Source organism: Ranitomeya imitator, chromosome 6 (assembly GCF_032444005.1).
Source record: "Ranitomeya imitator isolate aRanImi1 chromosome 6, aRanImi1.pri, whole genome shotgun sequence".
NCBI classification, from domain to species: Eukaryota; Metazoa; Chordata; class Amphibia; order Anura; family Dendrobatidae; genus Ranitomeya; species Ranitomeya imitator.
In genome coordinates this window covers 454,217,938-454,244,872 of record NC_091287.1, presented here as the reverse complement: position 1 = coordinate 454,244,872, position 26,935 = coordinate 454,217,938, and the positions used below count along the sequence as shown (strand labels likewise).

The 26,935-nt window shown below is 43.3% G+C and overlaps 1 protein-coding gene across 2 annotated transcripts in view; it reads right to left on the bottom strand.

The window, feature by feature from the left end:
* Positions 1-5,859: 5,859 nt before the first annotated feature.
* Positions 5,860-26,935, bottom strand: part of ARFGEF1 (ARF guanine nucleotide exchange factor 1) — a 231,009-nt gene continuing 209,933 nt past the window's right edge. For both annotated transcript variants that reach the window (XM_069731468.1, XM_069731469.1), the window contains exons 36-39: positions 23,963-24,131; positions 16,789-16,927; positions 7,339-7,456; positions 5,860-7,239 (exon numbers count right to left, since the gene is read on the bottom strand). In XM_069731468.1, the coding sequence (XP_069587569.1) occupies positions 7,006-7,239; positions 7,339-7,456; positions 16,789-16,927; positions 23,963-24,131 (660 nt within the window). In that variant the 3' untranslated portion in view covers positions 5,860-7,005. The remainder of the gene's footprint in view (positions 7,240-7,338; positions 7,457-16,788; positions 16,928-23,962; positions 24,132-26,935) is intronic.

The following is a 26,935-nucleotide window of genomic DNA, read 5'->3' as shown; positions in this document are numbered from 1 at the left end:
GTCTGGCATCTATGGGTAGTGCAGTCTGGAACTCCAAGCCAGAAGCGATGTAAAAGGCCCCAACCTCATAGAAATCCTCTGGACCTGCTCTGGGGTCAGTAAGTGGTTCTGCTATTCTGCTGGATGATGAGGGTCCAGAAGGCAGCGCATTACTTGAGTTTTGGGCACTCTGACTGTGGGTGACAGCAGCTATGCAGGTAGTCTTCACTGACGATAACACTTTCCCATCAGCCTGACAGGCTGTGAGTAACCCTCTCCCCTCACCATGACAGACTGGAGATACTATTTTACCACTTTGTTCACAGGCTGTGGATAACATTTCTCATCACCCTGACAGGCTGTGTGTCACGGGGCTACCGCGACAGAGATGTTCCAGAGAACCGCAGCGCTCTGGGCCTCGTTCACACAGTGAACAGAAGCTCTTCTCCTGTATTCTGACCTGGCTGCTTTGTGCCAGCAGTGTAGGAGTTAACCTTACTGCTGAGTTGCTGAGAGCTGGGTCTCTCAGCTGAAGTGGATTTTGTAATCTGATCCTCTATATAGACCCAGTCCTCACTTCAGCTATTGTCAGTGATCAGTTCTACTGCCTGGCTTGGAGGTTGAAGGAGCGTAGTGTTGGAGTTTGGAGGTTTATTTACAGAGATTGGTGTCTACTGTTCTGGTTGCATGTTAAACCTGTTTTCCTTCCTAGTTTTTTCCTTCCCTTCTCTGTGTTTCCTCTGTGGTTGTGTGAGCATTTGGTGAGTTTGAGACTTTTACTTACCTGGTCTGTATACCCTGTTATTTGTTGTATTGTTACACTGGTGCAGTCCACCTCCCTTGGAGGGAGAGGGGGCCACTGATAGGGTCTGCACATGAGATGGGGATACGCTGGCGGTTCAGGTCTCCTAACCCTCATAGGTACCCCTGAGATAAGGGAAAGCCAGGGCCCCATTATAGTGGCAGGGACAGGTGCGGGTCCCAGTACGCCGTCCTGCCCCTTTATCGCAGTTAACGGCGTGACACTGTGGGACACATTTTCCCACCATCCTGACAGGCTGGGGGATAAAACTTTCCGCACCAAGCCTGATACCTAAGGAGCAGTGTTAATCATGGGGCAGCTACCACCGGCCATGTCAGTCTATTGTGACACTGGTCAGCTGCACGGGACCACCTGCTTCATAATTCCCGTGCCTGTTCCTATCACCCTTAGCACTGATGTTTGCTCCTTTCAGGGGATCCTAAGCAACATCACCACACAGCGTGACATGGCTGAGATTTCCTGTGCCAAGACACACAGTATCATCATGAATCACATTGACATCCACATTATCAACATTTGAAACACGTGAAGTACCAGATCTGGGAGGGTTGTCAAGAATGTATTGCGCGACCAACTGTCCCAGATCGGTACCCAATTCGTGGGTTCTTTGACACCCCCATTTCCCTTAATCCCCTCACAGCACCCCAGTCTAGTAAAACCCAGACCATCTGTAAACGTTGGCATTCACCATCAAACCCAGTGACATTCCAGGTCTTCCCAGGGATAAGTTCTTCAGGGAACACAAACTCAGGGCGTGATGGAGTCGCCAGCAGTAACCGGTTGCAAGTTTTCATGCGCCCTCTCAATTGCCCGACCCACAGAAAAGACTGATGATACAAAATGGAAACAATACGGTATACACAATTACACAAAGTAAAAGGGATAACAAAAGAACATTACTAAACCTGATGTCACGGAAATGGCTCAGAGCACAATGGAAGGTGATACTCCTTAGGAAAACGGACAAAGCTCACAGCAGGCTGTACCTTCCTGAACTGATAATTGACAGAAACCCAAACTCTGGCTTTTATTAGGTCAAGATTATGCATACATACCTCCCCTTGGTGAGCTCATGTGGGTTAGCTGGTTGTGGGATCTGCCAGGTCGGTTAGAATTTTATAAGATCCCAAACTTAGGAGGAGGTCCCAGGTGGAAGGTAAAATCGTGATAAGAAATATGACCACAATATCTGTTTATAGAGATAGCACCATCCATCGGACCCATATTAAGTTGGAGAGGTTCTGCCGGCATTAAAAGAAAATCTGTTACCACATTTGAGGTATCTAAACTATTAGTATGCGTGTACACGTTATAGAATGCTGAAAATAGTCCTACCAATATGTCTCGTATCAGATGTCTTGTTGCCAAGAAATTATCTTTTATCAATTTATATAAATGACCTCTTCCAGGCTCTGGGGAGGATGCTGCCTGGAAGATACCTGCCTCCAGAGATTATTTTACATAAAGGGGAGATTCCCTTCACGGTGATGTGAGTGAATGCGTTATTTTCGTCCCTTTGCTACGACGCTAAAAATATGGAAACAGGAACACATGGGCTACTTGCACAGTGAACAAGTCTGTATGATCATGTTCACACACCACCAAGAAACCTGAAGACACAAAAGAGAATAGTAAAACCAAAAACACTCAGTTTGAAAAAATGTTGCAGTAATCCGCAAGTGCTAGTAAAAGATGTAAAAAACCGGGTATTTGGTTGATGCGTTTTTTGCAAAAAATGTATACTAAGCTGCTCTACCAATCTTCACGGTATACCCTTATCAGAGCAGTCCTAACTAATGTATGCAATCCCTATCTGATGTATTTAAAAACCTGATCATCTGTATATAACCTGTGTGAACAGGGTTCAGAGAGGAAAAATCCATGTGTGCATACAGGGTAGAACAGCTTTTGTGCAGATAGCCCAAGAGGAGTGGTGGAACTCCCCAGTCTTGTAGACACAAGAGAACAATTATGGAAACAGGAACACATGGGCTACTTGCACAGTGAACAAGTCTGTATGATCATGTTCACACACCACCAAGAAACCTGAAGACACAAAAGAGAATAGTAAAACCAAAAACACTCAGTTTGAAAAAATGTTGCAGTAATCCGCAAGTGCTAGTAAAAGATGTAAAAAACAGGGTATTTGGTTGATACGTTTTTTGCAAAAAATGTATACTAAGCTGCTCTACCAATCTTCACGGTATACCCTTATCAGAGCAGTCCTAACTAATGTATGCAATCCCTATCTGATGTATTTAAAAACCTGATCATCTGTATATAACCTGTGTGAACAGGGTTCAGAGAGGAAAAATCCATGTGTGCATACAGGGTAGAACAGCTTTTGTGCAGATAGCCCAAGAGGAGTGGTGGAACTCCCCAGTCTTGTAGACACAAGAGAACAATTATGGAAACAGGAACACATGGGCTACTTGCACAGTGAACAAGTCTGTATGATCATGTTCACACACCACCAAGAAACCTGAAGACACAAAAGAGAATAGTAAAACCAAAAACACTCAGTTTGAAAAAATGTTGCAGTAATCCGCAAGTGCTAGTAAAAGATGTAAAAAACAGGGTATTTGGTTGATACGTTTTTTGCAAAAAATGTATACTAAGCTGCTCTACCAATCTTCACGGTATACCCTTATCAGAGCAGTCCTAACTAATGTATGCAATCCCTATCTGATGTATTTAAAAACCTGATCATCTATATATAACCTGTGTGAACAGGGTTCAGAGAGGAAAAATCCATGTGTGCATACAGGGTAGAACAGCTTTTGTGCAGATAGCCCAAGAGGAGTGGTGGAACTCCCCAGTCTTGTAGACACAAGAGAACAATTATGGAAACAGGAACACATGGGCTACTTGCACAGTGAACAAGTCTGTATGATGTATCGTGATCATACAGACTTGTTCACTGTGCAAGTAGCCCATGTGTTCCTGTTTCCATAATTGTTCTCTTGTGTCTACAAGACTGGGGAGTTCCACCACTCCTCTTGGGCTATCTGCACAAAAGCTGTTCTACCCTGTATGCACACATGGATTTTTCCTCTCTGAACCCTGTTCACACAGGTTATATACAGATGATCAGGTTTTTAAATACATCAGATAGGGATTGCATACATTAGTTAGGACTGCTCTGATAAGGGTATACCGTGAAGATTGGTAGAGCAGCTTAGTATACATTTTTTGCAAAAAACGTATCAACCAAATACCCTGTTTTTTACATCTTTTACTAGCACTTGCGGATTACTGCAACATTTTTTCAAACTGAGTGTTTTTGGTTTTACTATTCTCTTTTGTGTCTTCAGGTTTCTTGGTGGTGTGTGAACATGATCATACAGACTTGTTCACTGTGCAAGTAGCCCATGTGTTCCTGTTTCCATAATTGTTCTCTTGTGTCTACAAGACTGGGGAGTTCCACCACTCCTCTTGGGCTATCTGCACAAAAGCTGTTCTACCCTGTATGCACACATGGATTTTTCCTCTCTGAACCCTGTTCACACAGGTTATATATAGATGATCAGGTTTTTAAATACATCAGATAGGGATTGCATACATTAGTTAGGACTGCTCTGATAAGGGTATACCGTGAAGATTGGTAGAGCAGCTTAGTATACATTTTTTGCAAAAAACGTATCAACCAAATACCCTGTTTTTTACATCTTTTACTAGCACTTGCGGATTACTGCAACATTTTTTCAAACTGAGTGTTTTTGGTTTTACTATTCTCTTTTGTGTCTTCAGGTTTCTTGGTGGTGTGTGAACATGATCATACAGACTTGTTCACTGTGCAAGTAGCCCATGTGTTCCTGTTTCCATAATTGTTCTCTTGTGTCTACAAGACTGGGGAGTTCCACCACTCCTCTTGGGCTATCTGCACAAAAGCTGTTCTACCCTGTATGCACACATGGATTTTTCCTCTCTGAACCCTGTTCACACAGGTTATATACAGATGATCAGGTTTTTAAATACATCAGATAGGGATTGCATACATTAGTTAGGACTGCTCTGATAAGGGTATACCGTGAAGATTGGTAGAGCAGCTTAGTATACATTTTTTGCAAAAAACGTATCAACCAAATACCCTGTTTTTTACATCTTTTATTAGCACTTGCGGATTACTGCAACATTTTTTCAAACTGAGTGTTTTTGGTTTTACTATTCTCTTTTGTGTCTTCAGACGCTAAAAATATATCTACCTAATATTCATCACTGACAACTGCCTTCAAAAGGTCTGAGAGCCAGGTTTTGATCAGAGAAAGCATGTCTGGGAAGTGTATTGCCCCACCCCTGCGTAATCAAATCTCTGACTTGGAGTTTTTTTGAAAAAAATGTTGCAGCTCCTTCAGTACAATTGAAATGTATTCAAATCGTGTTAAATCCTGCTGATGGAGTACAATGACTCGTTTCGATCGCAAAGCGATCTCTATCACAGCTCAAGAGTTCAGCCTTGCGATTGAAACGCGTCGCTGTACTCCATCTTCACGAGTCAGGTTCAGAAGCACTGAACATCTTTTAACACAATTTGAATAAATTTTGATCTTATTGAAGGAGCTGGAACATTTCAATTTTTCATTGCCATTTACGTCAAGACTGGACGGAGTTCCGTGCAATCGCTGTAACTGTCGGTGAGCTGCTCAGTTGATGTCTTTTTCCCAGAACCAATCTCCTGTTCCTTGCAGGAGGCCCATAATTCAATGGAGGATGAAGTGTCAGCTCCCTCCCACTTTCCCAGTTATAAATTAGTTTTTCTCTTCCCAAGCTATAACTAATCTCATATGCTCAATGTGAAGTCCTACTTCAATGGAGTTTGTGTTAGTTGTTTTGCGCATCCCCAGCTATAATAATCCCATATGTTCAAAGTGATGGTGATATGTCCCCTCTTCGGAGAGGTCTTATGGATTTTCATTATTCTCTATAACAGTAGGGAAAATACTGGATATCTCTGAAGCATGGGCACACAGGACATGAATTATTTGGGGTATGGTAGATTGAGTTAGTTGATATTTACTGCCCCGGATGAAACATAGGACATGCGCCACGAGTCCAGCTTGGTTTGCAATGATGAAAGAATTCAAAAACTTTATTGACCTATAATCTGATTAGATTATGCCAGATGAGAACCAATATAGTACAGAAAGTTGTACAGAATTTTACATAGAAAACTTTACAGGTCTGTACCATATACATCTTGTCCAATAACTCTACATCCACTGCAATAAGGAATGCCGAACACTTTAATCCATTTTTCTTTGTTACCATTGAATCACAATTCACAGTAGTGATATAGTTCCTGAAAAAAAAACTCTTAATTTTCCCACAGGCCAAACCAAGCCAAATTTGTTTTTTTCTTCTTTTTTTTTTTATATATTTAACATTAATTTCTGTACAGAGTGAAATCTACATCAAACAGAGGAACATAATTATAACAGCAGACACTACCTAGACTTGTTACGATGATTCAAGTTCCAGGTCACCGGAGGAATTGCTCTAGATTTTATTCAAAGCCCTACTCTTATTTTACAGATAAGTCAAATGTGACATGGTCAGCTTCTGCTTTGAAAAGTCAGCAGCAGTAACGCCAGGGCTAAAAGAGTATTACAGAAAAACTAAAAAAATATTCAATTTTTTTCTTAAATCTCAAAAAAACCTAGTGCATTCCATAAATGATTAAATAATGGGATCTGCAGCAAATCAGTGAGAAAATGAGGAAAATCAAATATTGCAGGAAGATCGGCATATAGTGTTTCATGGTTTATATTACAGATCTGCACATCTCTAAATTTTACCCCATAGATGTTAAAATTTTTATCGATAAACAGAGTGCAACATAAAATAGCAACATCAGGATCCTTTAACCTTCACAGGCCATAAAAGGGTTAATCCTTCCACATGACAAGGACAGGGAGGAAAACTGAATTTTGCCATTTAATCAATTATGCAACTGAAAAACAACTTGTAAAGGCTTCGACATCCTCAAGGTAATAATATATGTTGTATACAAGTTGTACATCCCTGGACCTGCTGTATTGTACAGCACAAGGGTATGGAAAGAGACAATCCAGCTTTGTGCTGGAGAAAAAAAAAAAATCTGTACAGAGACGGCGGCGTTCACCACAAGACAGTCTGGAGTGTAATGAAGTGACAGCGTCATCTAAAGCAGCTGTACCATTAAAACCGCATTAGAAAACCATAATTCAAAGGTTCTCTTGAGAGGAAAGCCTCCGAATGTCCTCCTCTGTGGACTTAAAATCAGTAGCCTCTGCACTTTGTCCTGATCTGTCCTGGTCCAGATCTGGGGGTAGAGAGATTTTAAAAACAAGCCCAATTCGATGGAAAAATCTTCTGAGAATCGCTCGCAGTTCTGGGATCAAGTCAAACTGGATGGTTTCACACAGCAGTGGGTAGTAGAAGGAGGCATGAGCTTTAAACTGCAAAAAGGAAAAGAATATTAATCTGATGAATTTGTCCTGTTCGGGGGTGGTACATGGTGGATATTGTAGGGGAGGAGGGAGAAGGGGCTAACGTACCCGTTCATCACTGATCTTCAGGACCTTGGTTAGGAACAGTAGCAAAAGATTAGTCCAGGCTTCTCGGTGACTTTCAGATGCAAGGGTTAAAAAATAACTCAATGCTTCACTGCAAACACTGTAACGAGAAACGTACATTGTAGTTCATCTCAGCCATATGTGCATTGGCGTGCATCTGAGACATATGTGCAATGTAATGCATCTCAGCCATATATTCACTACCGTGTGAAAATTTAGGGTCACTTAGAAATGTCCTTATTTTTGAAAGAAAAGCACAGTTTTTTTTCCAATGAAGAGAACATTAAATGATTCAGAAATACACTCTATACATTGTTAATGTGGTAAATGACTATTCTAGCTGCAAACGTCTGGTTTGTAATGCAGTCTCTTTATAGGTGCATAGAGGCCCATTTCCAACAACCATCACTCCAGTGTTCTTATGGCACTTTGTGTTTGCTAACTGTGTAAGAAAGCTAATGGATGGTTAGAATACCCTTGAAAACCCTTGTGCAAGTATGTTAGCACAGCTGAAAATAGTTTGGCTGATTAGAGAACCTATAAACCTATCCATCCTTTTAGCTAGTTGAGAATCTGGAGCATTACATTTATTGGTTCCATTAAACTCTCAAAATGGCCAGAAAAAAATAACTTTTAGAAATGAAGGCTTATTCCATGCGAGAAATTGCCAAGAAACTTAAGATTTCCTACAACGGTGTGTACTACTCCCTTCAGAGGAGCGCACAAACCGGCTCTAACCAGAGTAGAAAGAGAAGTGGGAGGCCTCACTGCACAACTGAGCAATAAGACAAGTACATTAGAATCTGTAGTTTGAGAAATCGACGCCTCACAGGTCTTCAACTGGCAGCTTCATTAAGGCTATGTGCACACGTTTCGGATTTTTCCCTTTTTTTCGGCGGTTTTCCGCTGCAAAAATGCTTACATTAGCCCCTTTCTGACAGACGTACTATCCCATCGAGGTGGGGTGGGCCGTATGCCCACCGACGGGATAGTAAGTCATAGCGATCGGCCGTGCTCACGGGGGGAGCGCGGCCGATCGCGACCGGGTGTCAGCTGACTATCGCAGCTGACATCAGGCACTATGTGCCAGGAGTGGTCACAGACCGCCCCTGGCACATTAACCCCCGGTGCACCGCGATGAAACATGATCGCAGTGTTATGGTGGTATAGGGAAGCATCGCGCAGGGAGGGGGCTCCCTGCGTGCTTCCTTGAGACCCACGGAGCAATGCGATGTGATCGCATTGCTCCGAGGGTCTCTTACCTCCTCCTCCCTGTAGGCCCGGATCCAAAATGGCAGCGGGGCTGCATCCAAGTCCTGCAGGGAGGTGGCTTCACAGCGCCTGCTCAGAGCTCGTTTTTCACTCCCCTCCTTCCCAGAGCCATAACTTTTTTATTTTTCCGTCAATTTGGCCATGTAAGGGCTTATTTTTTGCGGGACGAGTTGTACTTTTGAACGACATCATTGGTTTTAGCATGTCGTGTACTAGAAAACGGGAAAAAAAATTCCAAGTACGGAGAAATTGCAAAAAAAGTGCAATCCCACACTTGTTTTTTGTTTGGCTTTTTTGCTAGGTTCACTAAATGCTAAAACTGACCTGCCATTATGATTCTCCAGGTCAGTAGGAGTTCATAGACACCTAACATGACTAGGTTATTTTTTACCTAAGTGGTGAAAAAAAAATTCCAAACTTTGCTAAAAAAAAAAAAAAAAAAAAAAAAAATTGCGCCATTTTCCGATACTCGTAGCGTCTCCATTTTTCATGATCTAGGGTCGGTTGGGGGCTTATTTTTTGCGTGCCGAGATGACGTTTTTAATGATAGCATGTTGGTGCAGATACGTTCTTTTGATCGCCCGTTATTGCATTTTAATGCAATGTCGCAGCGACCAAAAAAACGTAATTCTGGCGTTTCGCATTTTTTTCTCGCTACGCCGTTTAGTGATCAGGTTAATGCTTTTTTTTAATTGATAGATCGGGCGATTCTGAGCGCGGCGATACCAAATACGTGTAGTTTTGATTTTTTTTTATTCATTTATTTTGATTGGGGCGAAAGGGGGGTGATTTAAACTTTTATATATTTTTTTTTCACTTTTTTTTTTTTTTTAACTTTTGCCATGCTTTAATAGCCTCCATGGGAGGCTAGAAGCAGGCACAACCCGATCGCCTCTGCTACATAGCAGCGATCATCAGATCGCTGCTATGTAGCAGAATTGCAGGTGTGCTGTGAGCGCCGACCACAGGGTGGTGCTCACAGCTGCCGGGGATCAGTAACCATAGAGGTCTCAAGGACCTCTATGGTTACTATTCTGAAGCATCGCCGACCTCCGATCATGTGATGGGGGTCGGCGATGCGATCATTTCCGGCCGCCCGGCCGGAAGTGGTAGTTAAATGCCGCTGTCTGCGTTTGACAGCGGCATTTAACTAGTTAATAGGTGCGGGCAGATCGCGATTCTGCCCGCGCCTATTACGGGCACATGTCAGCTGTTCAAAACAGCTGACATGTCCCGGCTTTGATGCGGGCTCACCGCGGATCCCTGCATCAAAGCAGGGGAACTGACCTCAGACGTACTATACTGTCCGAGGTCAGAAAGGGGTTAACCTCTTCAGTGAACACCGTAAAAAAAAAAAAAAAAACCGAGGCAAAATACAACGCTTTATCATACCGCCGAACAAAAAGTGGAATAACACGTGATCAAAAAGAAGGATATAAATAATCTTGGTAACGCTGAAAACGTCATCTTGTCCCACAAAAAAGTTATAGTGCTCTGAATACAGTGATGCAAAAATAATTATTTTTTGTATAAAATAGTTTTTATCGTATAAAAATGCCAAAACATAAAAAAATGATATAAATGAGGTATCGATGTAATCGTACTGACCCGAGGAATAAAACCGCTTTATCCATTTTACCAAACGCGGAACGGTATAAACACCCCCCCCCCCCCCCCCCCAAAAAAAAATAAATAAAAAAATTCATGAATAGCTGGTTTTTGGTCATTCTGCCTCACAAAAATCGGAATAAAAAGCGATCGAAAAATGTCACGTGCACGAAAATGTTACCAATAAAAACGTCAACTCGTCCTGCAAAAAACAAGACCTCATATGACTCTGTGGACCAAAATATGGAAAAATTATAGCTCTCAAAATGTGGTAACGCAAAAAATATTTTTTGCAATAAAAAGCGTCTTTTAGTGTGTGACGGCTGCCAATCATAAAAATCAGTTAGAAAACCCGCTATAAAAGTAAATCAAACCCCCCTTCATCATCCACTTAGTTAGGGAAAAATAAAAAAATAAAAAAAATGTATTTATTTCCATTTTCCCCATCAGGATTAGGGCTAGGATTGGGGCTAGGGTTAGGGCTACAGTTAGGGTTGGGGCTAAAGTTAGGGATAGGTTTACATTTACGGTTGAGAATAGGGTTGGGATTAGGGTTAGGGGTGTGTCAGGGTTACCATTGGGATTAGGGTTTCAGTTATAATTGGGGGGTTTCCACTGTTTAGGCACATCAGGGGCTCTCCAAAAGCGACATGGCGTCCGATCTCAATTCCAGCCAATTCTGCGTTGAAAAAGTAAAACAGTGCTTCTTCCCTTCCAGGCTCTCCCATGCGCCCAAACATGGGTTTACCCCAACATATGGGGTATCAGCGTACTCAGGACACATTGAACAACAACTTTTGGGGTCCAATTTCTCTTATTACCTTTGGGAAAATACAAAATTGGGGGCTAAAAAATAATTTTTGTGAAACACTTGGGGGATTCAAAGCTCTCACAACACATCTAGATAAGTTCCTTGGAGGGGTCTAATTTCCAATATGGGGTCACTTGTGGGGGGTTTCTACTGTTTAGGTACATTAGGGGCTCTGCAAACGCAATGTGATGCCTGCAGACCATTCCATCTAAGTCTGCATTCCAAATGGCGCTCCTTCCCTTCCGAGCCCTCCCATGCGCCCAAACGGTGCCCCCCCCCCCCCCCACATATGGCGTATCAGCGTACTCAGGACAAATTGGACAACAACTTTTGGTGTCCAATTTCAACTATTACCCTTGGAAAAATACAAAACTGGGGGCTAAAAAATAATTTTTATGGAAAAAAAAAAGATTTTTTATTTTCACGGCTCTGAATTATAAACTGTAATGAAACACTTGGGGGTTAAAAGTTCTCACAACACATCTATATAAGTTTCCAAAATGGTGTCACTTGTGGGGGGTTTCAATGTTTAGGCACATCAGTGGGTCTCCAAACGTAACATGGCGTCCCATCTCAATTTCAGTAAATTTTGCATTGAAAAGTCAAATGGCGCTCCTTCGCTTCCGAGCTCAGCCATGTGCCCAAACAGTGGTTTATCCCCACATATGGGGTATCTGCGTACTCAGGACAAATTGTACAACAACTTTTGCGTCCATTTTCTCCTGTTACCCTTGGTAAAATAAAACAAACTGGAGCTGAAGTAAATTTTTTGTGAAAAAAAAGTTAAATGTTCATTTTTATTTAAACATTCCAAAAATTCCTGTGAAACACCTGAAGGGTTAATAAACTTCTTGAATGTGGTTTTGAGCACCTTAAGGGGTGCAGTTTTTAGAATGGTGTCACACTTGGTTATTTTCTATCATATAGACCCCTCAAAATGACTTCAAATGAGATGTGGTCCCTAAAAACAATGGTGTTGCAAAAGTGAAAAATTGCTGGTCAACTTTTAACCCTTATACCGTAACTCCCTAAAAAAAAATTTTGGGTTCCAAAATTGTGCTGATATAAAGTAGACATGTAGGAAACGTTACTCATTAAGCATTTCGTGTGACAGATCTCTGTGATTTAATTGCATAAAAATTCAAAGTTGGAAAATTGCGAAATTTTCAAAATTTTCGCCAAATTTCTGTTTTTTTTTTTTCACAAATAAACGCAGGTAATATCATAGAAATGTTGCCACTTTCATGAAATACAATATGTCATGAGAAAACAATGTCAGAATCACCAGGATCAGTTGAAGCGTTCCAGAGTTATAACCTCATAAAGGGACAGTGGTCAGAATGGTAACAATTGGCCTGGTCATTAACGTGCAAACCACCCTTGGGGGTAAAGGGGTTAAGCATCCCATCAATTTAATGCATTCTGCAATTTTTCTGCCCATTGGGGAAAAAACGCAGCATGTTTATTAATTTTGCGTATTTTTCCTGGATTTGCCGCTATATTATTGCTTTGGGAACCTCCGGAAAAATACGCAAAAAGAAGTGAAAAAAACGAAAGCAGATTTCCTGCGAAAGTAGTCCGGATTTGCTCAGGAAAATTCTGCACACTTTCCTGAACGTGTGCACATAGCCTAAATAGTACACTCAAAACGCTAGTGTCAACGTCTACAGTGAACAGGCGACTGGGATGCTGGCCTACAGGGCAGAGTGGCAAAGAAAAAGCCATATCTGAGACTGGCTAATAAAAGGAAAAGATTAATATGGGCAAAAGAGAACAGACATTGGACAGAGGAAGATTGGAAAAAAGAGTTATGGAGAGACAAATCCAAGTTTGAGGTGTTTGGATCACACAGAAGAACATTTGTGAGTCGCAGAAACAACTGAAAAGATGCTGGAAGAGTGCCTGATGCCATCTGTCAAGCATGGTGGAGGTAATGTGATGCCTGCGGTTGCTTTGGTGCTGGTAAAGTGGGAGATTTGTACAAGGTAAAAGGGATTTTGAATAAGGAAGGCTATCATTCCATTTTGCAACGCCTTGCCATACCCTGTGGACAGCGCTTGATTGGAGCCAATTTCACACTACAACAGGACAATGACCCAAAGCACACCTCCAAATTATGCAAGAACTGTAATGGAGTGGCCAGCGCAGTCACCAGATCTCAGCCCCATTGAGCTGTTGTGGGAGCAGCTTGACCGTATGGTACAGAAAAAAAGTGCCCATCAAGCCAAACCAACTTGTGGGAGGGGCGTATGGAAGCATGGGGTGAAATTTCTCCAGACTACATCAGCAAGTTAACTGCTAGAATTAGTGATGAGCGAATATACTCGTTACTCGAGATTTCTCGAGCATGCTCGGGGGTCCTCAGAGTATTTTTTAGTGCTGAGTTTGTTTTTCTTGCCGCAGCTGAATGATTTACATCTGTTAGCCAGGATAAGTACATGTGGGGGTTGCCTGGTTGCTAGGGAATCCCCACATGTACTTATGCTGGCTAACAGATGTAAATCATTCAGCTGCGGCAAGAAAAACTAACTCCGAGCACTAAAAAATACTTGGCGGAACCCCGAGCGTGCTCGAGAAATCTCGAGTAACGAGTATATTCGCTCATCACTAGCTAGAATGCCAAAGGTCTGCAATGCTGGAATTGCTGCAAAGGGAGCATTCTTTGACAAAAGCAAAATTTGAAAGAGAAAATTATTATTTCAAATAAAAATCTTTTATTCCAACCTTGTTAATGTCTGGACTAGATTTTCAATTAATTTGGCAACTCATTTGATTAATGAAAGTATGAGTTTTCATGGAAAACACTAAATTGGGTGACCCCAAAATTTTGAACGGTAGTGTACATTGTAGTGCATCTCAGCCATATCTGCAATGTAGTGCATCTCAGCCATATGTGCATTGTAGTTCATCTGAGACATATGTGCAATGGAATTCATCTCAGCCATATATACATTGTAGTGCATCTCAGCCATATGTGCAATGCAGTTAATCTCAGCTATAAGAACAATGTAGTGCATCTCAGCCATATGTGCAATATAGTGTATCCCAGCCATAAATAAGATTTTGCTCGTCCAGTGTACTCGAAGAGGAGGATCAAAGGCTGTGGGTCCGGAGGTGACTGATGAGGCCATTCTGGACCCTGAAGGCTCACCCACATACAGGTGCTTCTCACAAAATTAGAATATCATCAAAAAGTGAATTTCTTTCAGTTCTTCAATACAAAAATGAAACTCATTATATAGAGTCATTACAAACAGAGTGATCTATTTCAAGTGTTAATTTCTGTTAATGTTGGTTGAGGATTATGGCTTACAGCCAATGAAAACCCAAAAGCCATTATCTCAGTAAATTAGAATAATTAACAAAAAACACCTGCAAAGGCTTCCTAAGTGTTTAAAAAGGTCCCTTAATCTGTTTCAGTAGGCTCCACAATCATGGGGAAGACTGCTGACGTGACAATGTCCAGAAGGCAGTCATTGACACACTCCACATGGAGGGTAAGCCACAAAAGGTCATTGCTAAAGAAGCAAAAAAAAAAAAAGCTGGCTGTTCACAGAGTGCTTTATCCAAACCCTACCGCCTTTCCTCCTCCTGCGGGACCCACAGTGCCTCTAGGGACCACCCTGCATCCTGTCCGTGCCGTACCGGACCCTCGCACCTTCCAGCTAGTTTGGATACTTTGTAGAGCCTCTGTCTCCGTCCATTGGACAAGCGTCCTCCTCTCTCCCCCATCATTCTCTACTTAGTAAGTGAGGTTTGATAAAGACCCATCGGGTCGAAGCGTTACCTCAGAACCCCATTGACCACTGTGGTGTTACTCAATAAATACTTCACTCTTCTGATGCAATCTGAATACATTTTCTGAGTGCAGTTGTTTGTCCGAATTTATGAGTTCACTGGATTAATTCCAGGTTCAGCCTGCACCAGCTTCACTCCTACAGAGTGCACATCTTTCCCTCTGAAATAATCATCAACAATAACAGAAATAGATCAATCTGTTTGTAATGACTCTATATAATACATAAGTTTCACTTTTTGCATTAAAGAACTGAACTGAAATAAATGAACTTTTTGATGATATCCCAATTTTGTGAGAAGCACCTGTACATGACATAAGTAACTAGATGTGGCAGGACAGTAGATACCGCTTGTGCCTTGTGCACAGTTCGCTTTTCTTTTTGTCTCAAAGATTTTTCTATCTTCAGTTGCACATGCTGCAGAGGTGATCATGCCTCACCAAGCTTGATGATCCAAGCCAAGACTCTCCCATTCATTGATATCGACTCCTAGGTTTTTGAGAGCAGCTTTAAAGCAGTCTTTGTAATAGCATTTCTTCTGCCCCCTCCCCCACTACTCGCTTTCCCTCACTGTTCTCCGTACAGCAGTTGTTTAGGCAATCGGCTATATAGCATCCTGGACACATGTCCAGCTTTCCTGGCTTGGACTTTCAGCAGGAGAGCGTAAACGCTGCAGAGCCCAGCTTGTTCCATGATTGTCCTGTTGGGGACATCGTCTTGCCACCTGATGTTGAGAAGTTTGCCAAAACAGCTCAGGTGAAAGTGACTAAGCTGTTTGGCATGCCTGACAGACAGTCAAGGTCCCGCTGGGATAAAGAAGTGTGGTAAGGACCAGGCCTCAGTAAACATTCAGCTTGGTGGTAAGGCTGAGGCCCAGATGTTCTTAAGCAGTCTCTCAAAGGCGGTTTTGGCAATTCTGTTGTTGACCTCAGCATCTATGGTCACTATGTGGCATAGTGGGACATCTACATATTATACCTGCCGGAGCTTTTATGACATGATGTTTGTGAGGTCAGTCACTGATACTAGAGGAGAGGACCGGGGTCAAACACCAATAGTGAAGGAGAGGCCTGGGGTCACAATCTCTATTCCAGTTCATTCCAAAAGGTATTCAATGGAGTTCAGTGTAGCCAGTCAAGTTCTTTCACACAAAACTCCCCCAACCTCTGCCTTTATGGACTTTGCTTTGTGCACTGGGCACAGTAATGCTGGATCAGAAAAGGGACTTCACCAAACTGTTCTCACAAAGATGGAATCTACAATTTTACAAAATGTCTTGTATGTGTAAGTATTAAAATTTATTTTCCCAGGAACAAAGGAGATTAGGTCAAGCCCTGAAAAACAACTCCATGTAATTATCCCTCCTCCATCAAATGATACAATAGGAACAGCGTAGCCAGGCAGGTAATGGTTCTCATAGTATTCACGAAACCCAGACTGGTCCATCAGATGCCAGATAGAGAAGTGTGATCATCAATACAACGCAGAACATGTTCTATTCCAGAGTCCAGGGGTGGCGCCTTTACACCACTCCATCCGATGCTTGGCATTGTGCGTGGTGATGTGAGGATTACATGCAGAGCAGAGCGTTGGCGACATATGCACTATGCGACTCAGAACTCGCCGACTCCACTCTGTAACTTTACCTGATCCCAAATTGATGGCCGAGTTGCTGTTGTTCCTTCCACTTTTCAGAAATACCACTTACAGCTGATCATAAAATATTTAGGAGGCAAGAAATGTCCCAGACAGACCTGTTACATCAGTGAAATCGTATTATATTACCATGTGGTTATCAGTGAGCTCCTTGGAACAAGCCATTATGTCACATGTTAGTAAAGGCAGACCGTATGATGCAAATTGAACACCGGGGGTAATAAGACGGAGGGAAAACCCGAATTCAGTGTGACCATACATACAACGTACCTATTGATATACACTTACTTAAGTAATCGTTGCTGAACCTCATCCCAAGCACTCTTGCGGCTCTCATCCATGTACATGCGGAATAGGATCCGCAAACCACAGGCGAGGCTGCTCGTCTCCTGTTTTAGAAGGTTTGGCTTCGATTTGCCCTTGAAACCTTGTAGGAATATTGAAAAAAAGAAAATGCATTTTATTTTATTTACTATGCTTTGCTTATATATAGCGCTATCATATTCTGCTGCGCTTTACATACATTAGCATTGCTGTCCCCATTGAGGCTCACAAAATAAATTCCAAAGACATACTCATAGGGAATTAAGATTGTGAGCCCCATCGGGGACAGCGATGACAATGTGTGCAAAAAGCTGTAAAGTGCTGCGGAATATGTTAGCACTATATAAAAATAAAGATTATTATTATAAAGAGATAATTATTCCCTATCAGTATGTCTTTGAATTGTGGGAGGAAACCAAAGAACCTGGAGGAAACTCACACAAACACGGGGAGAACATACAAACTCCTTGCAGATGTCGTCCTTGGTGCGATTTAAACCCAGGACCCAAACGCTGCAAGGCTGCAGTGCTATCCACTGCGCCACCGTGCTGCCCACTGTGCTGCTTTTAGTTTCATTAGTTGTATAGTTGTATACATTTATAACAGACAACATAGACTTTCAATGCTTTATCCTGACTGTCGATAAGTTGGGTGAGCTTTCTCTGAACAAGACTTTACCTAAGGACTAGACCATTAACATGTACAGCACTCATATAACAGGGACATTGGGGAACTGGTAATATGTTGTCTTTTTAAGACTACAATACCCACCATGTGCTCCTTCACATCTAGTTTTGTGCATAGTATTACAATCAGCCTATATTAAAAGGGACTCGCATTGAACAGTCATTCTGTGCTGACAAAAGTACAGGCGCTCGGGGCATCACAGCGGGGCAAAACATTTTTGTGTACTTTCACACCGACTTCTTTTCCGTTTATATCCACCCTTCTCTGGTTCTAGAAAGTCAGAGCTGTCAATCAAAGAGGGGGGAGGTTGTGAAGGTACAGGGAAAACAAGTTGGTGGGAAGGTGCACTTAAATGTTTGGCCCCGCCAAGATGCACTGTTCGCCTGTGCTTGGCTGCAATTGTCATTCTGTGCTGATAGTCCCTTTAAATACATATTTTTCATCATTATCAGGACCAAGAATATTCTCATTTTTGCGAGAATATGATTGCAGATGCAGGTCCTATTGCACCCATGTAATGTCCCTACACCTGCTCTACTACAAGTTAGTCCACATTCAGTATTTGGTCAGTATTTTACCTTAGTATTTGTAAGCCAAAACCAGGAGTGGGTGATAAATACAGAAGTGGTGACATGTTTCTATTATACTTTTCCTCTAATTGTTCCACTCCTGGTTTTGGCTTACAAATACTGATGGAAAATACTGACCAATACTCAGCGTGGCCTTACAATATACAGTATTTCTACCATTGCTATGCCTGAACAGTAGAGCTGGTGTGAATTGGTTTGCAGAATCTGTTCCAGCTGCCATCTGTTTCAGAGACAGGGGCCATAAGAATTCCCGCCTACATCTAAGAGTCTTTTTTTTATTAACTGGACTGGCGTGTTGTCAGATGTGCGACACTCTATAACGATGAGGTCATGCCAGGCAGTCTAATCAAAAAGAGAATGCTCTCAGTGGGAAAAAGGATACGCTTGTAGTTGTGATACCTTTTAATGGCTAAGGCCGGTTTCACATTAGCGTTTTTAGGAGCTGCGGACTACTTCTGTGAAGCCCCGCCCTCAGCCGCACCTCCGCCGCTAGCTCCGCCTACTTCTGCATGTGGCCTGCGTACCTATCTTTAACATTAGGTACGCAGGTCGTGCCGCTGTATGCGGATGCTTCCGCATGCGTAATTTTGACGATGCAGCGACCAGCGTAGGATGCAGCTTGTAGCAATTTTTTTTCCTCCGCATCGTCAAAACGATGCACGGGGAAGCATCCGCATACAGCCGCACGACCTGCGTACCTAATGTTAAAGATAGGTATGCAGGCCGCATGCAGAAGTAGGCGGAGCTAGCGACCGAGGGCGGGGCTTCACGGAGGAAGTCCGCACTTCCTCAAAACACTAGTGTGAAACTAGCCTAACAAAAATAAAATAAATGGCTTGTTCGCGCTGTTCCTCAGGCACAGTATGACAAAGTATCTAAAGAGACACAAATAAGTGTACAAAAAAAGGCATGGCATAATAAATGGACATTTCAAAAACAAGCAAACTGAGCTTACAAAGTGAATCCTTAAATGGATTAGAATAATGGTGTGAAAGTTTTATAGTCCCAATGTCCAAGTAAGATCAGAGGCCTGGTGGCCTCACCATCTCTGGAGCAGCTTCCTCAGAGTCTGTAGTACTGCAAGTCATACATCCTCCTGACAGAATTAGTCCTGTGTGGAGGGTATCAAAGACTGTAATATGCTTGTATTCCCCAACCCTTCAATGTTTTTGGGATTTAACAGATGCCCTTTAATATGATAACTTTCATATGGTTTATGTTGTGTCCTGGACCACAGAAATGTTTGGCCACCGGTAAATGTTTATCATATGGCAATGAGACCCCCATCCTCCTTGCTTTCAGTTTCTGTCCTGTTTCTCCCACATAGGGCCCACAAATAGGACATATAGTGCACAGAATTAAGTACATCAACATGTGAATGTCCTGGGAATCTTATAGTCCTGCTCTGTGTTGGGAATCTGTATCCTGTCTTTGTTCTCTACATAAGTGCAGGTTTTACAACTCTTCACATTGCAAGGATAAGTTCCTCTTGGAGTATCCGAGGGCATTGAACGGAGGACTATGATGTTTCTTAAATTTGGATGTTACCTGTAGCACTGAATGGGAGGGGGTCCTAGAGTATTGTTTTTAGCTGTTCATACTTGTGCAGCAGTTTTCCTCAGTACCTCAAGCTGTGGGTTGTAGGTCACCACCAGGGATACATGATTATTTTCCTCGTTTTCCCTGTATTGAAGTAATTCACTTCTAGGGATCCTTGTGGCTCTAATAATTTGATCAATGGAGTTGGAGTGGTAGCCATGGTTCAAAACTGTGTTTTTAAAGATGGGCTGAGTTCATCCCTATCTGTTGAGATGGAACAGATACGATTATATGTAAGGGCCAAGCTGGAGATGATGGACTTTTTAATATGTTTCAGGTAGAAGCTGTCCCATCTGAAGTATGTGGAATAGGCAATTGATTTCAGATACACCGATGTCTGGATTGAACAATTTGGAATTTTTCAGGTGGTATCCAGGAAGTTGATTTCTGTTTTTGAGTGGTTTGATGTTACATTTATGGTGGGATGAAATGTATTGAATTTGTCATGGAATTTAAGAGTATGTGTCCACGTGCAGGAAACGCTGCGTGTTTGACGCTGCATAGAGACGCAGCGTCAAACACGCAGCGTCCAGATGTTACAGCATAGTGGAGGGGATTTAATGAAATCCCGTCTCCACTATGCGTGGTAACACGCACGCGGCGGCCCTGCGACTCCGGACATGCGGCGCGTCTTTTAGGATCGCAGCATGTCCGTATACCTTGTGTGTTGTGAATTCCGTTCTTGGGCTCCCTCCGGTGGTTGTAAATGGCACTTTTGTGAATTCTGCCCTTGGGCTCCCTCTGGTGGTTTTGAGTGGAACTGCCGCTCCTTGGGTTTAGCTTTAGCAGCTGCTTTCACTAATCGTCTCTCCTGGCTCTGCTATTTAACCTGGCTCTAGTCTTCAGCCTATGCCACTTGTCAATGTTCTCTGGCTGGATTCACATCTCTGCTTGGATTCTCCTGGTTTCCTGACCAGTTCTGCAAAGATAAGTTCTGGCTTTGCTCATTTCAGTCCACATGTTGTGGACTTATTGTTCTGTGCATTCTATTTTTGTCCAGCTTGTCATTATGGATTTTTTCTGTTAGCTGGAAGCTCTGGGAAGCAGATTTACCCTCCACACCTTTAGTCAGGTGTGGAGATTTTGTAAACTCTGTGTGGATTGTTTTGTAGTTTTTATACTGACCGCACAGTATCCTTTCCTGTCCTATCTATCAAGCAAGACTGGCCTCCTATGCTAAAATCTGATTTCATCTCTGCGTATGTTATTTTCCCCTCCTCTCACCGTCAATATTTGTGGGGGGCTATCTTTCCTTTGGGGATTTTCTCTGAGGCAAGATAGGTTTCCTGTTTCCATCTTTAGGGGAAGTGAGATCTTAGGCTGTGCCGAGGGGTCTAGGGAGCGTCAGGTACCCCCCACGGCTATTTTGAGTTGCGCTGCTAGGTTCAGGGTCTGCGGTCAGTACAGATACCACCTCCTTCAGAGCTTGTCTCATGTTGTTCCTAAACCACCAGATCATAACACTTGCGGCGACGCTGCGTCGCCGCAAGGTATAACACAGGGCTCTATGTGTGGGGTGCGATGATCCCGGATGTGTGCAATGAACACATCCGGCATCATCGCGTCCCAGAAGGGGGCGGAGCTTAGCGCAGAGCGGGTTTGCCGCTCCGACTAAACTGCCGGCCATCCTGAAGGTGGACACATACCCTAAGACGTTCTTGTTCAAACTCCGTTCAATTAACACGTCATCGATATAAAGGTACCTTCACACTCAGCAACTTTACAACGAGAATGGCAACGATCTGTGACGTTGCAGCGTCCTGGATAGCGATCTCGTTGTATTTGACACGCAGCAGCGATCTGGATCCTGCTGTGCCATCGCTCGTCAGAGCTAGAAGTCCAGAACTTTATTTGGTCGTCAGGTCGGCGTGTATCATCATGTTTAACATCAAAAGCAACGATGCCTGCAATGTTTCACATGGAGCTAACAACCAGCGAGAACGATAAGTGAGTCGCCGTTACATCACTGGATCGCTCCTGCATCGTTCTGGAGTTGTTGTGTTTGACGTCTCTACAGCGACCTAAACAGCGACGCTCAAGCAAATGGCTCGTTGTCTATATCGCTGCAGCATCGCTGAGTGTGACGGTACCTTAAAGGTACCGTCACACTAAACGACGCTGCAGCGATACCGACAACGATGTCGATCGCTGCAGCATCGCTGTTTGGTCGCTGGAGAGCTGTCACACAGACAGCTCTCCAGCGACCAACGATCCTGAAGTCCCCGGGTAACCAGGGTAAACATCGGGTTACTAAGCGCAGGGCCGCTCTTAGTAAGCCGATGTTTACCCTGGTAACCAGCGTAAACGTAAAAAAACAAACACTACATACTTACATTCCCCGTGTCTGGTCAGGTCCCTCGCCTTCAGTTTCCAGCACTGACTGAGCGCCGGCCGTAAAGTACAGCGGTGACGTCACCGCTGTGCTGTGCTTTACGGCTGGCTGGCGCTCACCAGTCAGTGCGGGAAGCTGACAGCGAGGGACATGACCAGACACCGGGAATGTAAGTATGTAGTGTTTGTTTTTTTACATTTACAACGGTAACCAGGGTAAACATCGGGTTACTAAGCGCGGCCCTGCGCTTAGTAACTTGATGTTTACCCTGGTTACCAGTGACCACATCGCTGAATCGGCGTCACACACGCCGATTCAGCGATGTCAGCGGGAGATCCAGCGACAAAATAAAGTTCTGGACTTTCCCCAGCGACTAACGATCTCCCAGCAGGGGCCTGATCGTTGGTCGCTGTCACACATAAAGATTTAGTTAACGATATCGTTGCTACGTCACAAAAAGCAATGATATCGTTAACGATATCATTATGTGTGACGGTACCTTAACAGAAATAGGCCAAGGGTTTGATGGAGCAATAAAACTTTCACACCACTAATCTAATCCAATTTAGGATTCATTCTCTGAGCTCAGTTTGTTTATTTATGCAGATGTCCATTGATTATGCCTTGCCACTGCTCTTTCTGTATATACATTTGTGTTTCTTCAGGTACTTTGCCATACCATGCCTGAGGAATAGACCTAAGAAGTCTCAAAAGCCTGTTTTATAACATTTATTTTGTTAGCCATTAAAAGGTATGATAACTACAAGATTATCTTATTTTTCCCACTAAGAGCATTATTTTGTTCAACTGGCTAACACAGTACCAAACCCTTTCTTCTTTAAAAAGGGTGCGGATGCTGGGAGGTAGGTGGTCAAGGCTCCTATCCGAAGGACAGAGATTACTGACCTGGCTGCTGAACTGACTCCTGTAAATCCATTTGCACTAACTTTGCCAAAGAGTGAGGCTACTTTCACACTTGCGTCGGTACGGGGCCGTCGCAAACCGTCGGCCCGACGGACAGTGTGTTAAATGTAGCACAACGTGGGCAGCGGATGCAGTTTTACAACGCATCCGCTGCCCATTGCGATGAGCGGGGAGGAGGGGGCGGAGTTCCGCCTGCACATTCGCGGTCGAAAATGGCAGACACGACGCACAAAAAAGTTACATTGAACTTTTTTTGTGCGTCTCGACTGCCAAAAAGACAACGCATCTGTTGCACGACGGATGCGACGTGTGGCCATACGTCGCAATGCGTCGGTAATACAAGCCTATGGAGAAAAAAAACACATCCTGCAGGCACATTTGCAGGATGCATTTTTTCACCAAAACGATGCATTGCAACGTACGCCAAACGACGCAAGTGTGAAAGTAGCCTTAGTCTGCCGAGACCAGACTATCAATGGGACCTCACTGACTGACTAACGCACTTAATGGTGTCCAATTCAAGTCTACAGCAAGGACGAAGACAGTGGAGCACAGAGATTGGCTTTCCTCAGCGTCATAGACTGTGAATACAGTGGCAGAGCTCGTGTGACCTCTTGCTCCATTCAACTATTGCAGGTTGTGTACAAGGGAGAAGGGGAAACACAAGTGCCAGTTCTGGCTATCAGTAGGGCTTCCAGCAGTGGGAGCTCATATACATAGTCATCACCCATCCATAACTTTCAGAGACAGGAATATGCTGTAAAGGGCTAAACGGACTCATTGAAAGAAGCCATCATACATGTTCTGCATTAACAGATGTGATGCTATGTACACTGTCTTATCAACTATTTAGTGGGTGCCAATGAAACCGTAACACATCAGCACAGGTCTTTTACCAGCAATTTTAATATGCCAATTATTAATATTTCTGCAAATTAGCTCATGACTGGTACAGTGTGTGTTGGGTAATTACTCTATGAACAAGACTGACATCAGTGATACTAACCTGCCTTCCACAGAGCAGTCCTTTGCTCATTATTGGAGTTAAAAGCTTTTGCAAATCTGTGAGATTCAAGGAGACAATCCAGGAGCTTGAAGAGTTGCTGAGATGTGAGGAAGCGGTACATGCCTTGATCCTGAGTGTCAACGTGGACATCAAAATGAACAGCGTCTCTCTGCGGATGACACAAGGTGCCAGTCTTATATCTCCAAATGTCACTCAGTACAACGAGGGAGGTTTCTTTTTTATTTTTTAAGGCTGCTTGGATACAATATAGCCCCATATCATCTCTGTATGTTTAGATGTAATGAGTGTTAGGAGCCATATTGTCACAGACAACCTCTCCAGTAAAACCAATAATGAGTGCTCATACCGACTGTATACAACTGATAGACCAAGCACAGAAGACGCAAGTAATTTCTGTGTCTATGGCAAGTCTGATGTAATAATTGATATTTACTAGTGATGAGCGAGTGTGCTCGCTACTCGAGTTTCTCTGAGCATGCTCGGGTGTTCTCCGAGTATCTGGGGCGTGCTCGTAGATTGCTTGGGTCTCCACAGCTGCATGATTTGTGTCTGCTAGACAGCCTGAATACATGTGGGGATTCCCTAACAAACAGACAGTCCTTGCATGTGTTCAGGCTGTCTACCAGCAGCAAATCATGCAGCTGCGGGGACTCAAACATAATCTAGGAGCACGCCCCAGATACTCGGAGATCACCCAAGCATGCTCAGAAAACTCGAGAAATGAGCAGACTCACTCATCACTAATATTTATCTGTCTTTAGTGTGATTTGATACTTTTGCATGGACACCTTGCTCTTGGCTTTTTCTCAATGTTCTTACCAGAATGGAAGTAATTTTCTTCCATAGCGTCAGTTTAGTTCATAGCTGATTGGCCAGGCTGCATTCACACCAGTGGCAGCATCACTAAGAAGGTGCAGCCACAATACAGCCAGAAACCGTATCAGGGTGCAGACTGGCTTGTACACAGCAGCAGCTAAAAGCACTTACATTATTAATAAGCGGCTGTGCAGAAAATCAGCAGTTCACTGCAAGGCCATTACTGTGCAGTAGTCCTGTCCCCAGAGGATACTATACTGAAGGCATAGGGTCTCCGCTTTCCCTCCTCTCTTCAGTGTACAAGGATGTTTTTATCTCACAGTATCTTCTTCTCCATTTTCGGTTCAGTGAGCCTGGGGGTCTCCAGCCTCCATCCCTGATTACAGTCTGCAGTAAAATGCCAGACCCCTTATCTGGAAAAGCTCAGGGCTTGCAGACCAGGGTGGGCTGCAGCAAGGAGAGCTGGGCTGAAGAAGGCTCCAGCCTGCCTTTCTGATACGTGTGACAAGCTCACATACTAAGCAGGTCCCTAGATCATAAGGGGGTTGGAGGAACTGCTGGGCCAGCCAATTCCTCCATGAAGTGTTAAAAGGAAGCCCCTGACATCCTGCGTATTAATCGGACACCCAATCCTTATACAACTTAAACATTAAGACTGTCATAATTATCAGGCTGAACAGAACGTTCTGCCTGATCAATAAGAAAGCGGACCAGGAGGATCTGTTGCTGCCAAGCCCACCTGACGGCAGAACATGTTTTCTTGCTTTTGCTAAAAGTGTGAATTTTCTAGTATAGGGAAATATGGTAAACTCTGAACATACAGTCATGGACAAAAATTTTGAGAATGAGACAAATATTAATTTTTCAAAAATCTACTGCTTCATTTTTCCTAATGGCAATTTGCATATACTCCTGAATGTCAGAGTGATCAGCTTAACAACAATTACTGTACTTGCAAAGTCAATATTTGCCCAGAAAATGAACTTTAACCCCCAAAACACATTTCAACATCATTGCAGTCCTGCCTTAAAAGGAGCAGCTAACATCGTTTTAGTGATTGATCCATTAACACACGTGTGGGTGTTGATGAGGACAGGGCTGGCGATCAGTCATGATTAAGTAAGAATGACATCACTGGACACTTTAAAAGGAGGCTGGTTCTTGGTATCATTGTTTCTCTTCAGTTAACCATGGTTATCTCTAAAGAAACACGTGCAGCCATCATTGCACTGCACAAAAATGGCCTAACATGGAAAAGTATCGCAGCTACAAAGATTGCACCTCAGTCAACAATATATCGCATCATCAAGAACTTCAAGGAGAGAGCTTCCATTGTTGTCAAAAAGGCTCCAGGGCGCCCAAGAAAGACCAGCAAGCGCCAGGATCCTAAAACTGTTTCAGCTGCGGGATCGGACTACCAGCAGTGCTGAGCTTGCTCAGGAATGGCAGCAGGATGGTGTGAGTGCTTCTGCACGCACTGTGAGGCGGAGACTCTTTGAGCAAGGCCTGGTTCAAGGAGGGCAGCAAAGAAGCCACTTCTCTCCAGAAAAAACATTAGGGACCGACTGATATTCTGCAAAAGGTACAGGGAGTGGACTGCTGAGGACTGGGGCAAAGTCATTTTCTCTGATGAATCCCCTTTTCGATTGTTTGGGACATCTGGAAAACAGCTTATTCGGAGAAGAAGAGGTGAGCGATACCACCAGTCTTGTCTCATGCCAACTGTAAAGCATCCTGAAACCATTCATGTGTGGGGTTGCTTCTCAGCCAAGGGAATCGGCTCACTCACAGTCTTGCCTAAAAACACAGCCATGAATAAAGAATGGTACCAGAATGTCCTCTAAGAGCAACTTCTCCCAACCGTCCAAGAGCAGTTTGGCGCCCAACAATGCCTTTTCCAGCATGATGGAGCACCTTGCCATAAAGCAAAGGTGATAACTAAATGGCTCATGGAACAAAACAGAGATTTTGGGTCCATGGCCTGGAAACTCCCCAGATTTTAATCCCATTGAGAACTTGTGGTCAATCATCAAGAGATGGGTGGACAAACAAAAACCAACAAATTCTGGCAAAATGCAAGCATTGATTATGCAAGAATGGACTGCTATCAGTCAGGATTTGGTCCAGAAGTTGATT